The sequence below is a fragment of the Labrus mixtus genome, chromosome 1 (genome assembly GCF_963584025.1).
Source record: "Labrus mixtus chromosome 1, fLabMix1.1, whole genome shotgun sequence".
Taxonomy (NCBI): domain Eukaryota; kingdom Metazoa; phylum Chordata; class Actinopteri; order Labriformes; family Labridae; genus Labrus; species Labrus mixtus.
The window spans coordinates 13,698,124-13,716,650 of record NC_083612.1 but is presented as its reverse complement, the minus strand read 5'-3'; the positions used below and the strand labels follow the sequence as shown (position 1 = coordinate 13,716,650).

The window sequence follows — 18,527 nt, the reverse complement described above, 5'->3', positions numbered from 1 at the left end:
TGAGATGGTCTCTCTAACTCCATTAAAATGCTAATGTAGGAAAATGTAGACATTTACATATATTTGCAATACAGTCCAGAGCCCAAAGAGAGTTATTATGCTAAATGCAGGCTGGCTGCTGGATGCACAACTGAACACAATCTAATCAAGATAAAGTGAAGATTAAAAGTCTCCAAAGTAGTGAGTAAGAGTGACGACTGGATACAAGACAGGGTGCTTGCTTAAACACTGAAATGTAAACTTATTAGAGCCATGTACAACTATTTTCTCAATCAGTCTTCCTGCGAGAGGGGATCTTACATGAACACCACTTTTGTGTTGTGCTCATTTTATGTGTTAGACTTGTGCATTAGTCTCACTGATTCTAAATGACTTTTTATAACATTTGAATTCAAAATGAATCTCTTAACCTTTGGTGGATCATTCGATAAGTGCCAGTTTCTTTAGCATTTTATCAGCACACAGTCAGGTAGTTCTGAAGTAGTACATTAGCAGACATTTAACTACAAACATATGAATCAATAAAAAAGTCTGTTTCATGATAAGAATGTAAACATTTTGAAGATTTGAAACCATGTTTTCAGGTTCTTGACAAAGTTTTAATCAAACATTAAAAATACTTTAACTGTTGCACTCAAGTACAAAGTACATATTTATCTCTAGTTTTTATTTTATTTCCTTGTTTTACATGACATTATGACGGTTTCTCTTGATGTTTAGTCATGCAATTCAAGTTATTATGGTAATCCTCCAATTACTGTAGGTTTTTTCTGCTGGAGTTGTGTAGTAATGAAATAATTTTTTGTACTTGTGATGTCTATGCATAGGTTCTGTGGTCCTTTAAATATGAAGGTTTTGCCCAACTTATATTGTATATTGATCTTGGTTTTGTATCACATGATCTGTCAGGTGACCTCAGGGGTTGTATATACAGTTGCAGGAAAAAGTATGTGAACCCTTTGGAATTACCTAGTTTTCTGCATTAATTGGCCATAAAATGTGTTCTGATCTTCATCTAAGTCTCAACAATAGACAAACACAGTCTGCTTAAACTAATACCACACAAACAATTATATGTTTTCATGTTTTTGTTGAACACAACATGTAAACATTCACAGTGCAGGGTGGAAAAAGTATGTGAACCCTTGGATTTAATAACTGGTTGACCCTCCTTTGGCAGCAATAACCTCAACCAAACGTTTCCTATAGTTGCAGATCAGACCTGCACAACAGTCAGGAGGAATTTTGGACCATTCCTCTTTACAAAACTTTTTCAGTTCAGCAATATTCTTGGGATGTCTGGTGTGAATCGCTCTCTTGAGGTCATGCCACAGCATCTCTATCGGGTTGAGGTCAGGACTCTGACTGGGCCACTCCAGAAGGCGTATTGTCTTCTGTTGAATCCATTCTGTTGTTGATTTACTTCTGTGCTTTGGGTTCGTTGTCCTGTTGCATCACCCATCTTCTGTTGAGCTTCAGTTGGTGGACAGATGGCCTTAAGTTTTCCTGCAAAATGTCTTGATAAACTTGGGAATTCATTTTTACGTTGATGATAGCAATCTGTCCAGACCCTGATGCAGCAAAGCAGCCCCAAACCATGATGCCCCCTAAATTGGTCATAAAATGTGTTCTGATCTTCATCTAAGACCCAACAATAGACAAACACAGTCTGCTTAAACTAATATCACAGAAACAATTATATGTTTTCATGTTTTTGTTGAACACAACATCTAAACATTCACAGTGCAGGGTGGAAAAAGTATGTGAACCCCTAGGCAAATGACTTCTCCAAGAGCTAATTGGAGTCAACCAACCTGGAGTCCAATCAATGAGACAAGATTGGAGGTGTTGGTTAAAGCTGCCCTGCTCTTTAAAAAACACACTCCAGTTTTGAGTTTGCTATTCTCAAGAAGCATTGCCTGATGTGAACCATGCCTCGCACAAAAGAGCTCTCAGAAGACCTACGATTAAGAATTGTTGACTTGCCTAAAGCTGGAAAGGGTTACAAAAGTACCTCTAAAAGCCTCGATGTTCATCAGTCCATGGTAAGACAAATTGTCTATAAATGGAGAAAGTTCAGCACTGTTGCTACTCTCCCTAGAAGTGGCCGTCCGGTAAAGATGACTGCAAGAGCACAGCGCAGAATGCTCAATGAGGTGAAGAAGAATCCTAGAGTGTCAGCTAAAGACTTACACAAATCTCTGGCACATGCTAACATCTCTGTTGGCGAATCTACGATACGTAAAACACTAAACAAGAATGGAGTTCATGGTGAGGACACCACGGAGAAAGCCACTGCTGTCTAAAAAAAACATTGCTGCACGTTTGAAGTTTGCAAAAGAGCACCTGGATGTTCCACAGCACTACTGGCAAAACATCCTGTGGACAGATGAAACCAAAGTTGAGTTGTTTGGAAGGAACACACAAACACTATGTGTGGAGACAAAAAGGCACAGCACACCAACATCAAAACCTCATCCCAACTGTGAAGTATGGTGGAGGGGGCATCATGGTTTGGGGCTGCTTTGCTGCATCAGGGTCTGGACAGATCGCTATCATCGACGGAAAAATTAATTCCCAAGTTTATCAAGACATTTTGAAGGAAAACTTAAGGCCATCTGTCCACCAACTGAAGCTCAACAGAAGATGGGTGATGCAACAGGACAACGAACCCAAAGCACAGAAGTAAATCAACAACAGGATGGATTCAACAGAAGACAATACGCCTTCTGGAGTGGCCCAGTCAGAGTCCTGACCTCAACCCGATAGAGATGCTGTGGCATGACCTCAAGAGAGCGATTCACACCAGACATCCCAAGAATATTGCTGAACTGAAAAAGTTTTGTAAAGAGGAATGGTCCAAAATTCCTCCTGACTGTTGTGCAGGTCTGATCTGCAACTACAGGAAACGTTTGGTTGAGGTTATTGCTGCCAAAGGAGGGTCAACCAGTTATTAAATCCAAGGGTTCACATACTTTTTCCACCCTGCACTGTGAATGTTTACATGTTGTGTTCAACAAAAACATGAAAACATATAATTGTTTGTGTGGTATTAGTTTAAGCAGACTGTGTTTGTCTATTGTTGAGACTTAGATGAAGATCAGAACACATTTTATGGCCAATTAATGCAGAAAACTAGGTAATTCCAAAGGGTTCACATACTTTTTCTTGCAACTGTATATATATATATATATATATATATATATATATATATGTGTGGAGGTGTGTCCATTTCACTTGTTCATGTCTGATAAAGGGTGAGGGCCCGAAACGTTACAGGTAGTAATGTGTCTATTAAATTTAATTTAATTTAATCGGAGCAGCTTCTGGAGTGCGGGCTATTCTTTCTACTTTAAAAAATATCTTTTGTACATACAGTAGAATAAGGTGCTGTGCATTACACAAAGCGGTAAACAGTGGAATATAATTTGACACTGAGATTATAATTAAGAGTCGCCACATGTGGAGTTTAGCTTTGTTCAGTAGCACATGGTTTCATTCAGAGCTACAGCAGAACTGTTCCCTCTGCAGAGCTACAGGATGACGGCTATACTGCCTGCACTGTCATTGCACACTATATATAGTTTCCTCTAGGACATGTGACCCTATGTTAAGATAAATGCAATACACTCAATGTATGTAGCTGATGATCCACATGCAGCCTTTCATTTATATTCAGAGCCCTCACATAGCTGTAAAAATGTTCTCACAGCTTGATATATAACATACAGTGAAAGAATAATGACAATTCATCATGGGGGGGGGGGGCACTCAATGCTCATACTCAATGTTCAGGCCCACACTGAGCAAACTCCAGCAAAGCAATCCATACAAATATGCAAATAGGAGTGATTATTTACCTACAATGCATTCAGTGACTGAATGTCACTATTACCTTGAGATACACAACGACAGAAGAAGAAAACCATGCACAGAATGATTTTCAGGTTTGTGTCTAAATGCAGCCGCTCATCCTTATAAATGGACATTAACAAGAGAGAAAATATGACTTCTTCTCAGTACACCACGTAGTACAAGACAACCTGAGATGCTAATTGTTTTCTTTTTTTATGAATGAAGGGATGGTTAAAGCACCAACTTCATATTTTTCACTATAACGTCTTGGTAACATTTGTGGCCTTCGTCGACTCTCTCTGTCTTTTGGGGGAAATATGCGATTGTATTTCAGTAGTAGTAACAATTCTGTGTCGTGTTATTACGTTAGCAGGCGGCCACAGCATCAGCTCTGTAGACTGCTCTCCAAAGCAAAAGAAAACTCAAATGTCAAAGACAGTTTTTAATTTAACTGGATTACTCGTCGTTAGATAGGGGTTAAATATAAACACGATAAAACGTGTTATCTGTGACTGTCATGGTGTAAATAGTTAAGATATACTGAAAAGATTGCGTTTGACCTTTCTTGTTATTTTTTAATTCACTGGATTGTTGAAAATACAGATAAGAAACATATGGCGGGGAGAGAGGAGATGACGTGTACAAAACCTCCATGGTTACTATAAATGGTGTGTGTCTTAACCACCTCCACAACAGAACGCTCCGCAACCTTCTATTCAGCGTGTATTTTTACATTTCTACATATAGAATTTGGCTGCTGTATACATTCTGTTCTGTATAAAACAACAAACATATTTAATTCTTAAAATTTGTATCTTCAAGCCAAACCACACTTAACAAAGTTGAACCTAGTCTTCAGTGTTGGGCGGTAATGTCACTGTAAATAGCAGCATTAGCATTTTAAGCACATTTTTCAGAGGCTTTGTGGAAGCGTTGCTGTTTCCTGACTCGCGTAGCTTTTCAGCAGCTAGTTACAGTGGTAACATCCAGCCAAGCTACATTTCACCCACAAGAAAGTTGAAGCGCAGAGAACGCTACTTCTGTATGACAGTGACATCAACTGTCTATTCCTCAATGCCTCCTACTACTACAACTACTACTCGTAATAATAAAGCTTGCTTCATTTCTCCGAGGTGTAGCTTTGGTGTAGTGAAGCTTAATATTAAGTGGAGTATACAGTAGAAGCTTAGCTCACTACATTATACGTGGCTTGCCCAACACGGCTATTCTTGTATATTTAAACCAAATTTGACTCTTCCATATCACTAAACAGCAAACTCTTGCTATCAGCTTATCTGACAGACATGCCATAAATCATCCAAACGCGTGTATTTATTTATTATTTATTATATATGTATGTATTTAGCAAAACGTTGTGCTTCAATGTGTCCATCTACCAACTCTCACACTAAAAACACTCACACCTGCTCTCACCTAGACTGGTGGGCTTGATGAGCTCGTCCAGCATGTCATAGAAGGGCAGCCTCTGCAGTTTGACGTCTGGATGGACCGGATGCAGCGTGGTAGAGTTGGACAGATGATGTGTCAGCCCGGTCAATTCGTGTTTCCCTGGCCCGAGCAGTGAGAGGGGCAATAAGGCGGCAGGCGAAGGGGTTCCTCCATTACCGGCATGGCCCTCATATGCCAGCTGTGTCAGGCCAGCGGGCAGGGCAGCGCCACCCCCTCCGACCATTCCCGCTGAGGCTGGGTGGTGTGGCCCGGGCATGGTGAGCTCTGAGTGGGATATCATTTTTGCGGGGAAGCGTCGTCGGTAGAGCTCTTTGACCTTCATGTGTACTGCGGGGCTGCAGCCGACCTTCAGCAGGTGCAGCGCCTTCGTCAGCAGCTCGTGCTTGCGTCCGTGCTTGTTGCGGCCGGCGTAGCCCAGCAGTACCTGCAGCTCCGACACCCGCAGGCTCATCACCATTTGCTGTAATGGGGGAGAGAAAGAGAAAGAGGACGAGAAATTAACTTTTGAGAAGCAATACCAACAGCAAATTCAAGGAGATGTACAAAAGGTATTGATACACGGCCAATATAGTGTTGACATGATACTCAAACCAGTGAGGCTGTTGGCCTCCATTACTTCTTAAAAAAAGCTCATTAGCCAACAAAAGAGTCAACTGGTTTTGTTTATATTATCGTTGACCACAATGAATGACAACAGTGTGACCTGTGACGTTAGAAGAGAGTGTAGTGTTAGTCAAAGGTAGCCCAATTGTCAATAATCAGTGTTAGTCAAATATTGTGTGAAAAAATGGTATTGGACCATATCTAATACAAGAACCTCCTCGCCCTACAATCAACAATTATTAATGAGTAAAATCTAAAAGTCGATATATCATTTTTAAGGTATATTGACATATTTCAAATGAGATATCGGGTAAATCAATATACTTGTCTTCAATAGAGCCACCAATTCACCTATTTCTTTTATCCATTTAGCATTCTCAAATTGATCCTCCTTGATGGTAATGCATATTTTAAGCAGCACCTGGGGCAACAACACTGTATGAAACTTGTATGAAACAGTTTTTCTCTTGAGGCTAAAACTCAAGAGGGTTGAGTAAAGGGCACAGTAATTCAGGGGAATATCTGATAGAAACCTCTGCAGGATGAGAAACTATTTTTAGTTTAGTTTAGTTTTAGATGCTTTTTGAAATGCGGTGTCCTGTGTGGGTAAGACTGAATTTGTAAAGATCTCAGGACCGAGCCAGGACAAAAAGGTACTGTAGGGACATGTCATACATACAGACTTCGAGCTTGGACAGATATGCAGCAAGTCATTGTGAAGAGAGACCTGGATATACAGTCTGCTGCTGCCTGCAGAGCTGTGCAGAGATTTTAAAAAGGCACACAGCAGCACTACAGGGGAAAAGTTGAAAAAGCTGAACTTGATGCAAATTTCCTCTGGTGCAATGTGAGCTTCAATCAGGTGAGAGCAAACCACGCTCGGTTTGATTTCTTCACAGTAACTACACTGCTGAGCTAGCAGAGAGCGAGAGTGATGGTCCTTTCCATCACAGGTGCAAATACGCAATATCGCTCCTCTTGTTATCATTATATCATTCAAAACATTCATAAAGAGCCAAAACAGACACTAAATTTGACCCTGATACTATTTTGTAGAAACAAACAAACTGCAGCATAAAATGATCAACTTCCTCCAGTTTAATGGCTTTGCCAGAAATCAATTCTTCCTGTCAGAGCACAGTATGTAGTATGTTAATTATGTGCTCATGCAACACGCACAATAGTGTATAGGAGGCCAGAGATTTCCTGCCACTCCTTTTCTGCACTCCCTCCCTCCTCTGCTAACCTATAGGTGTAAAAATACATAGCTGGGTTGAATTTCAAAAGATCTGCACCCGTGGTCTGTCTTTATCGGGCTTGGTTTTTGTATGTCGTACAACCCTTTTTTAAATAATGTGTATACCATTAAAGTCATAGTTTTAGAAAAGGTTAATCTCCTGATCAGTTTAGTCGAACCTGTCTGCTGGATCAGCACCTTTCCACACAAAACTGGAGGCAGTGCAGACTGGAGCTGCTGCAGCAAGTAGTGTATATGGTATTAAGGCAGCATCCACTGACTTCTGGTACAGGTTCAGGTTTAAGGGACCTGTGCAAATGTATACGTGCCCTCCTTCAGGTGAAACTTAACAAAGAGAAGACAAGGACGTTACAACCTCAGTGAGTGTAATGCAGCACTTCCTGTAGCTGTAAAAGATTGAGTTCAATAATAAACATATGAAGCCGCTCCCTGCAAGTTGCTGACATTCCTCGGCTGAAGTAATCAAAAAACAAACGCTTAATAGACACCCAGCTTGGATTTCTAAAACTAAACATCACACCAGAACACTGCTGTTGTTATGACACATTTAAAGTCTTAAAACCTCACTTAAGTCAGGCTGGCTTTGAAGGGAAGAATGTAAGACCAGGAGGAAGTATTAGAAAAGTTTATACTTAAATTCTACCAGAAATAAACGCCACGGTAGAACTGAAAGAAGTTCCACTTCCTTTAAATAAAAAGGTGATTTTTTTTATTTTCTGAGAATGAGAACAGTGGCACTGTTGTTTCTTATGATCACTTCTCTACAGCATGAAAGTAAGAACTGTACAAGTTATAATTAAAGATCCGGATTTTCAGCTAGACAGATTAACAAGTATCAATGAAGGCAATCTACACTGTTTATGTACGATCAGCTGTGTGTTTCTTCAAGCTAAAACGCACACACACACACACACACACACACACACACACACACACACACACACACACACACACACACACACACACACACACACACACACACACACACACACACACACACACACACACACACACACACACACACACACACACACACACACTGCCTGTAAGACTGTCTTTGACAAACCTCCTCCCTTCATCTCTTTTAATGACAGACCAGGGATAAAAAGCACAAAGGCACCAACACACATGGCTTCAAAGACAAAGCATGCAGGCTGTCAGTAGTCATTGTGCTGCTTTCATAATCAGTTATTGTAACGCACATTTTTATTGTTATTTACAGCATTTTTGTGCCGTTGTGTCCGTACAACGGACTAAACCTAAAAGCCTTTGAATATGATTTGTTTCGTCTTCTAATAATAAGACACATTGTTGTAGGCTTTCTCTGGAGTTTTTGCATGTAATTGACATTTACAAAGACATACATGAGCGCTGGGGGCTTTGTTTCCTGACCTCACCATAGCAGTGGCATTTTGATCTGGGTGGGGGGGTTTGCATACACATAACAATAGTATAGCATTTCTAATATCTGCAACAGAATTCATGAATTCAAGAATTATCCTTATATGGCCTATTAATTAATGATAAACTGTAAAAAAATAAAAATAAAAGATTTTCTCTTGAGTAAAACAAAAGGATAATGTTACTAGAATGCATATCATATTTGTTTAAAGAACTTGCCGTATACATTAACCAGACTGAATCTTATTTTACCACTTTCAAACGTTGCTACAAGTCAAAAAAGTGAAACATCGAAGAACCTAAAAACTTGCATTTTGAAGCCTTGGTGTGAACTGTGAAGAAACCCCTCTCACTCTGATGAGTGAGACCAACCACAGAGCTGTACTGTATCATTATGACTGATTTGACAACGGGGGGTGGGAAAGGAACTGAAACCCTTCAAGTCATGCACTTTACTGTAAAGCATGCTCCACTTTTACACTTCTAACTTTCAGTGCCTGCATAGTGCAGAACACCACAATATACTACAAATAACAGAACTACATTTAATACATCTAAAAATAAAAAAACATCAATATCAACGAGTGGAAAATGTGCTGCATTTTATTTCCCATTCGATATCTCTGAAAAAGAAACTCAAAAACAGTTTCAGGATGACAGAAGAAATGGATAACGATCAGGCATGATCAGAAGTCCTGGCAACAAATGGCCCTACAAGATTTCTTATTTGTGGATCCTTACAAAAAACACTACAACTTTATTAGGCCTGCTTATTGCTTAGACTTTACCAAAACACTATTATTCTGACAGACGACACAAAGATTTTAATTTGATCAATTGCAACTAGTTAACTAACTAACTAACTAACTAACTAACTATCCATCCATCATGTTGGGAAATCATCACCTTTTCTATATGCTCAGTTCTTTAAATGGGTTAGACTTAAGGCACATCAACACATAGAAACACAATGTGGAAAGACAATTCCTACAATCTATAAAGCTGGCAAAATGTAATAAAACATGCCTGTGTGATGTCTCCATTATTAGTTGCTGACAATATGTCAGAAAAGAGAAGACAAATGTATAAACTTCCAAAAACCAAGGTGACATCTTTCAACTTGTTTTACCTGGAGCTCAAATACATTCAGGAAAAAGACGAAAAGAAAGCAACTAAATATCTGCATTGAGCTGCTCTAACCACTGATTCATTTATCTTATATTTTGCTTAAAATGGGACAATATTGATTCCTATATTATTGTGAACTAATTCTCTGTGAAATCAACTGATGGATGGATGGATGGATGGATTGTTTTTTAAGTACAGGTTAAAAGACTCACTGTAGTATGTGGTTTTTGGGTTCCTGCATTGAGAGAACCGTTTTGCACCATTTGGGCTAAACCCACGCTCTACTCTGCTAAAAGTGACAGAGCAGAGGCTTCTGTTTACAGACCAAACACTGCATCCTGTGTACAGCTGCCACATATACAGAGCAATGCATACACACACCCAGACGCACACACACAAAACCAAAGTGTCTGATGTATACAACACCAAGACAGAATTCCGAGTCAGGACGTAGACCGATTCTTGTCGTTTGTCACTTCAGACAACCTGTAAGCGCACATGTATTTATCAAAAAGAAAGCAGACCCACACTCATGACTGTGATGTTGATGCCTTCAGTCTGAATCTGAACCACACTGCAGATAAAAAAAGACATCAGTCCAACACAGGCGGCTCTTCCTGCAGCACGAGGAGCACTGCCACAGGTGCCGCAAACAGGCAGCTGCTGTCCGGTGTGATTTTTGACATTTAGAGATATTCATTGACTGAACAAACATTTAAATAATTCAATCATATTCAGCCTGCACTCTGACAACAACAACAACAACACACACACACACACACACACACACACACACACACACACACACACACACACACACACACACACACACACACACACACACACACACACACACACACACACACACACACACACACACACACACACACACACACACACACACACACACACACACACACACACACACACACACACACACACACACACACACACACACACACACACACACACACACACACACACACACACACACACACACACACACAGCGGGGTGGTTTGGCCAAGAAACCCTCCTGCTGGCGACATAATGACCGCTTCCATGAAATATGCATGTGGTGGAGAAGACGGGTGTGTGAAAAAATGATGACACTGGCTGCCCACCATTTCTCTCTATCACGCACACAGGGGGAAAAACACACACACACACACACACACACACACACACACACACACACACACACACACACACACACACACACACACACACACACACACACACACACACACACACACACACACACACACACACACACACACACACACACACACACACACACACACACACACACACACACACACACACACACACACACACACACACACACACACACACACACACACACACACACACACACACACACACATTCACCAGTCAAATAGCCTTTCATTTTAGTTTCATTGTATTAAACTAGCAGTTCTCTTTCACAAATCTTCCAATAATCGAAAAGACACAAGCAAGACATTGTGCTGGTCGAGTGACTCGTGTTGAATATTGAACATTTGGCGACTGACCAAGCTCCTGTACTTGACATATTATGAGTGATTACACGCTGTTATAATGTTGGGCAAACAGTAGCTATGGCCACATGGACACAATAATTGGTTTTAAAAGCCTGATCACAATAAAACATGGTTATTGTAAACATGTAAATCAGAGGATTATTATTATTATCATCATTTGAAGCACATTGTCATTCCCAACGAGAGGTGGTTTATGCCGATCGTTATTCCTATCAATATCAACGTACTCACTTGTTCTGATCGTGTCTTCCTGCATTTCTGTCTCTCTCTTTAACTGTAAATATCTAAAGGTCCTTCTGCAGACATGTACTGTCCCTGTGTTTATCAACTGCAGGACAAGTAGGCTATGTATGAACTGCTGAGCCTGCAGCTTAAGTGGGGAAAACAGCAAAAAAAAAAAAAAAAAGCATGATAATGATTATTTAAATCAAGTCTTTTAACCATATAACTTAAAATTGACCCATTTTGGTTGTTGGCTCTGATAGCACCAAAGTCACTCTGTTATCTATTTGACTACAGTTAAAGCCAGGTGTGAACAAAGCATGCCTGTGTGAGAATGTGCTCCATTGTACTGTCTTAGTGAAACAACTTGACGTGTAGGTGCAAAGGGAGGCTGAAAGAGGCGAGAAAGGATACAACACAAAGAGAGAGGCTGGTGGTAACAGCTCTCTCTCTCTCTCTCTCTCTCTCACACACACACACACACACACACACACACACACAGACAGACACACAGACACACACACATGGGGTTTCTAAAGCCAGTGAGGATGTTTTTGCATTACATTTATCAGCCTATGACATTTTGCACTTTCATACAGATATATCAAAATGTGACATTTGTGGAACCTGAGAAAGAACGAGGATTCAATGTGTGCACCACAGATATTCCTGAAGACACATTTTAACCAACCACTCGACACGTACACTGAAACCCACAAAAACACAGAATGATGGCATTTCCTTGTGCAAGTCAACCACACCAAAATAATTTAGAAAAAAAACACTGAGAAGTGTCCAGATAAAGGTAACTTCACACTGCACTACAGAGCAGCAGAAAGCTACAATGAAAATGTAAAGACACTTTATGATAAGCATAAATCTACATATTAAGTGGTTCGATTGGAGATTTCATGTTAAGATGTTGAAAAACTGAATTATGGCGCTGCACTGACTGCACTGTGTACTTTCCTCATTATTTATTTAGTGCATCTATTCAAACAAATGTTTACATCCTGTAGTCCTAAAGTTAAAGTTGGTAAATGCAAATATTTAAAAATAGAACAAGATAGAAAGTAAGGGACATTAATGATGCATGTTGCCTCAGACTCTTTTTTAAGACCGAACCTTTTGAGGAACTTGGTGATTTAATCTGCATTTCCCCGGCCGCTTCAGTTTTGGTTCCTAAGCTTGTACTCCCTGATGCCTCAGGAATCATCAAGAAGTTTGACCCTCGGGCTGAGTGCTAAAATACAATTCTCACAAAAGCTAAAAGCTCAACAGAATTTCAGGCTGCAAGCATCACTCATCACTACCTTTATGAAAAACTATACTTGGGACGAGGGTTTTAATCCTTTATAAATATCTTAATTAGAAGTTTGAGCAGAGATATGAGAGCTAGAATAACACACATGAACAACATCAATCCCTGGATTGATATAAACAGGGGATGCTGCAGGGCTTATTTGGCATTTTAACCCATAACTCATGGGCGCACACTGAATTAAGACTTTTAACAGAGTTCACTTATTTTTGTTTGCCTACATAGATATAAGAGAAATTTTAATAAATATATTCTTCAATTAGAGTCTTTTTAAAGTCATTTTTCCTACCTGTATCAAATGTCTCTTAATATCTAGAAAGATTAAATAAAACATTATATTTGGGCTTCCTGCAGAAGTCAATTTGTTGATCAGGGGAGCAGGTGCTTTTTGAAACATGGAGGTATATGACAGCTCCAAATGTTGAATTTCTTTCCAAAAGTCAGCACATATAACCTTTCCAAAAAGTTCTGAGACCATGTTAACAGACGGACGGATGAACAGATTGAAGAGGATGCAAATAAAACCTTTGTTCCGTTGGCAGAGCAGTAAACATTTGAACATGAGCTGGTCCTTGCCAAGCATCATTTCTCACAAAGACCAGAGACATATTTCGGAAACAAATTGACTGAACATAAACTTTACATCTTTGTGTGGCAGGCAGATTTATAAAAGGACTTCAAATGATGATTTGTCTTTGTGTTTCTGTCTCATGCTGATTCTCTCTTGATGCTTGCTCAGACACGCTGCTGCTTCCTTTTCCCAGAACATCTGCTCTGCTTCACAAAGTCTTAAAGTGACCCCTCTTCATCCCAAGATTTTAACCAATAGAGATTATCCACCAAAACAGGTTTAATCTTAAAAACCCAAACAAAACAAAACAAGTCAAATTTTTGATGTCAAAATGACTGGAAACTTGAATTGAGAAGAAATTGAAGTTACCTACAAATGTTTCCAGCAGTTAGACTGTGCTCAGAGAAAATAATCACTCAGGCAGGTCTGCATGTCACTCTCAGGGACCATTATTCAAATGGAAATATTCATAACAGTCAAATATTCAGCTGAACAGCCAAACCTGATTCGCCCAAATCAATAAATAAAAAAAGAATCACGATGTTGTGTTGGTCTATAGTCTTATTTTTAGTTGGAATATTGTATACTCATATTTCTAACACCATCTAAATATCCATACAGAGGGACCAAAGATAGATCTTTTTCCAAAGCTTGTTGTCTCCTGTCCCATAATAAGCCGGCATTGCGGCACCCTAAAACAGTGGTGCCCTACCTTGTTTACGTTCCGGACCCAAAGAAGGAAAGCGATCGATGTCCTAGATGTTAGTTTTGGTTCATAATGTTATGAATAACGGTGGATAATAAGTGATAATGTTGTCATGTCCGTTATGTCTCAGAACAGATTGTGAGTATCTCTCTTTTAAACCACATTGCAAATGTCATAACAGCTGATATCAGTATGTGCTACTTTTCTGTGATAACATTGTCATTTTATATACATGCTTCATTGTTTGACAACAGAAACAAAAACATAAATATTGTGAGCTCAGCTGTAATGAAAAGCAGCACAGAGGATAACAAAGGTGGGGAGAAAAAAAAAGTGAATAGGTCGTTTTTGCACTTAAATAAAAATAAAATGGTTTAACAAGCTGAGTCAGAACAGAGTCTATCTCACGCTTCATCAGGAAGAGGAAGAAGATATCTATCTATCCTGTTTGCTGAGTGTTTCAGCCTGGATAAAGATCTTTTAAAAAGTGAACGTGAAATTAAATGTAATGTCCTGCCTAAAAACTGTGTCCAATATTTATCTGATATACTGTGGACATGGTCTCACTGTTCACTTTGAGCTCGACTTGACTGATGGTAACTACAGTCTCATCTCCACTCTGTGTTTGGTAGATTCTTGTCAGACTGGAGACTAGTGTGTGTGTGTGTGTGTGTGTGTGTGTGTGTGTGTGTGTGTGTGTGTGTAGTAGGGGGTAATAATTTGCTGTGTCCAGAGCTGGTGAGATGACTGATGGAGGGATGAAGAGGAGGGGGATGGGAAGAGAGAAAGAGAGCAGCTGAGCCTCCGAACCAAATGTAATTCTCCACAGCTCGAGTGAAACACAGGAGGGAGGGGGCGTTCAAGATGTAAGGACATTATTAACCATTCAGTTTTATTCCAGTGACACACTGTTCCTCGTCATAGAAACACACGAGTATCTATCATGTATAAACTATTTTAAATTTGAGTTTGGTTTAACTTTGCTCTCCACATACAAACATGGAACATTTGACATTAAAGAAAGAAGTACTGCAGATACAAACACATATTTTCTATGTTTTCCTCAGTCTATCGTCGGACATTGAAGGGAGACATGAATTTGATCAGAGCTCATAAATACTAAACCAGCAGTCACTGATATGTTGTTGAGCTGCGGAAGAAGTCATTATTTTAGCACAACGTTGTCTGATAAAATGAACAAAACAGCAGTTTAGCGATGAGATCAGCTGGACAGAATATGAGATGACGGCTCACAGAGGAACTTGTATATAATGACAGTAAACAGGCAGCAGGTAGGCCTCTTTGAAGAGGAGGGACAGGTTGGAACTGGCGAGTGGCCGAGTCGCTATGAATGTTCCTTTTATCTGTAAGGAGAAACACCGGCTTTCACACACTCACACACACGCACACACACACACACAGGCTTACAATGAGATCTAGTTTCTGAGAAAATCTGGATAAGCGCAGGTAACCAGGCCCACTCTCCGTTTCACATCTGATATCAGTGTTTCCCCTACCATTATATTAGGGGCACGGCCCGCCCCCCAACGGCGCCTACCGCCCCCCTTGAAGGTCAAGTTGATTAAAAAAAAAGTTATTATTATTATTTTTTTTAGATTTACTTTTGGGCTTTTTGTGCCTTTATCGTAGAGATAGGATAGTGGATAGAGTCGGAAATCAGGGAAAGAAGTCATTTAAGGATACCTGTCCGATAGAACAGGACAGCTGTCATTAAAAGTAACCCATGAACACCAAGATTCCTTCAAGTGTTTGTGTCGGCGTCCGTCTCCCCGCATCATGTCATGTTTTGACACCTTTATTCATTGACATTGTTAAAGTATGTAATGTTGTCTTGCAGTATGTCATGGCAGTGTGAGGCAGTTAAGATAAATACATGTTTCATTACTTTCTTAAATTATTCCTTGATTTCCAGAATGTCAAAATATACTCACAGTAAAAAACAACTGTTTTTGTCGGTGCACCTACATTTTCACAACTCCCAACCAGTCAACACACAGTCAATGTTCTAAAGGGGTCATGACTGTAAACAAGTGCCAAGAGGGAATTTGCTGGTATACAATCTCTCTTCCCACATATGCACCATGCACCAAATAGTTCACAGTTATCATGCGAGGTGCTTCAGTTCAGCTGAGCTCACACGCGGGGGGCCATCACAAACACTGAACATGCATGCTAAGACCTGACCCACAAAGAGTTTGCATGCAAAGGGGGGACATGTTCACACACATAAAGCATTAGGACACACACACACACACACACACACACACACACACACACACACACACACACACACACACACACACACACACACACACACACACACACACACACACACACACACACACACACACACACACACACACACACACACACACACACACACACACACACACACACACACACACACACACACACACACACACACACACACACACACACACACACACACACACACACACACACACACACACACACACACACACACACACACACACACACACACACACACACACAAAGAGATCATTAACATCAAACTTATCGCATGTGCTGGCCAAAATTGCTGCTGTGTGAGAAACCTCAAATGCACCGTTCAGTCCCATGATTATCATACGACATGCACACAATTTCACTTCCTGCCTAAGTGAGTGACTAAATCTGCATGGAGGCTTCATACGTTCCTCTTCAACAACAGAGATGTGAGATTAAAGATGCCTAATGATAATGATTAACTCCACCTGACATTGAAAAAAAATGGTCGGGTGGAAAGACAAATTTAGGGTAGTTTTTTTTTCCATTGCCAGAGGCCACACAGTACTCCATAAATATTTTCTCGCCTCATGACGACATTGAGATGTAATGCATGGAAACAGGAGTCACTAGACCACACCTAGATTCTGACTCTTTGTTGCAATCTTTAGCAATATCAGGATTTTACACTTTAGTTTAAAAAAATCGGTCAAAAAAACATCTTGAGGGGCACTGAACCCGCCATGTTTCTATCACTGATTGAGTACAGTTCAGGCAGAAATAGCTAAGAACCAAAATCTTTTAGTCCAACGTTTACTCCATGAGGCAATTTCTGGCCACTAAATAAACTTAATAAGATTGTCAGTAACACACGCAACTTTTTGGAGTCATAATCAGGAACTTTCAAGGAAGCAAAAATCCAAGAGCACTGAAGCTGTCTTGCATTTTGTATGTACTGGTCATGCCCTTGCCTTTACCAATATTGGACGGTGGTATTTCACACACCATGTCCCAGATAATAAATGTAAAGTTAAAACCCAACCCTCTTGTATGGGGGCCACTAGAGGTGCAGCGATCTGCCCAAACACGAGACCTTGTCCTCTGCTTCTCTTTTGGCCAGGTATGATGTCTGCCAAACATGACGCATTACTGCGTAGATGGAGAGAGGCTGCCCCGCCCACTAATGTGCAATGGTTGGCAGACCTTATGTCCTGCTTAAAGCTAAAGGACATCAGGCATCCACTCCAACATTCACATGAGAGATTTTTCTGAACTGTTTTCTGTGTTTCAGATGCAGCTTGCCCATATCTTTCTTTAATGTGACTGGGGAAAAGTCTACTCATGTCAACGCTGCTAGTGACTGGGTAAGGATTGTTTTGCAGTGTGTTTGGTTTTATTTGTAATTTCATTATTCTTAAAGGTAATGACAAGAACACACGCTGTTGCTGTAGGTTCATGAGTAACTTCCTTATCATGTGCGGTTTTTGCCTCTGTCTTTTTCTGTTTATCTATTCTCCGCCTGTGTTGGAGAGATTGTAAACTGCATGCTGCTGGTGTTTATCAGAACTCAGCTTCCTTTGTCAAAGAAAAGTCACACAGGAATTTATTACTTCACATAAGCACATAAACATTAAATGTAACTTACCATAACGTTGGTGAAAATCCATTTAAGGAACTGATACCAAAACTATTTATGGTTCCTTTATCTGTGGAATGTAAACTATTTCTTCAAAAGACCCAAAGCCAGACTTCTTAAATACCAGGTGTGGACTCCACAAAAGTGGTGTGCATGAGCCCCCCAATATGACATGGTCTGTCTGGTGACATTACTATGTGAATCAAGTACTGAACATCTGATTTGATACCAGCTTTTAATGGTACTTCATAGTTTTTAGTAACCTGTGTTGGTATGAATACATTTGAAGCTTAAGCACAGATGTACTGACACTTCAAGAACAACATCCTTTACAGACAAGCACAGACACAATACCTGACATACAGGGGAGGTTTGCCCTGCTTATAAAACACAGCCGCTAAGCTTTGGCTGCTAGCTGTGACCATATAAAGCATTACATGATTTGTTTGGTCATGTCAGGACAGACAACTTCTGTACGAATATATTGTGCTGCGATTGCCCATACTTTACCTATGTCACTGGATGATGCTTTGCAATTCTAACACA

The 18,527-nt window shown here is 40.1% G+C and overlaps 1 protein-coding gene across 1 annotated transcript in view; it reads right to left on the bottom strand.

Moving 5' to 3' along the window:
- Positions 1-18,527, bottom strand: part of LOC132960091 (E3 SUMO-protein ligase PIAS1-like) — a 55,066-nt gene that overhangs the window by 24,534 nt on the left and 12,005 nt on the right. The window contains exon 2 of the mRNA XM_061033159.1: positions 5,290-5,785. Within this exon, the coding sequence (XP_060889142.1) occupies positions 5,290-5,785 (496 nt within the window). The remainder of the gene's footprint in view (positions 1-5,289; positions 5,786-18,527) is intronic.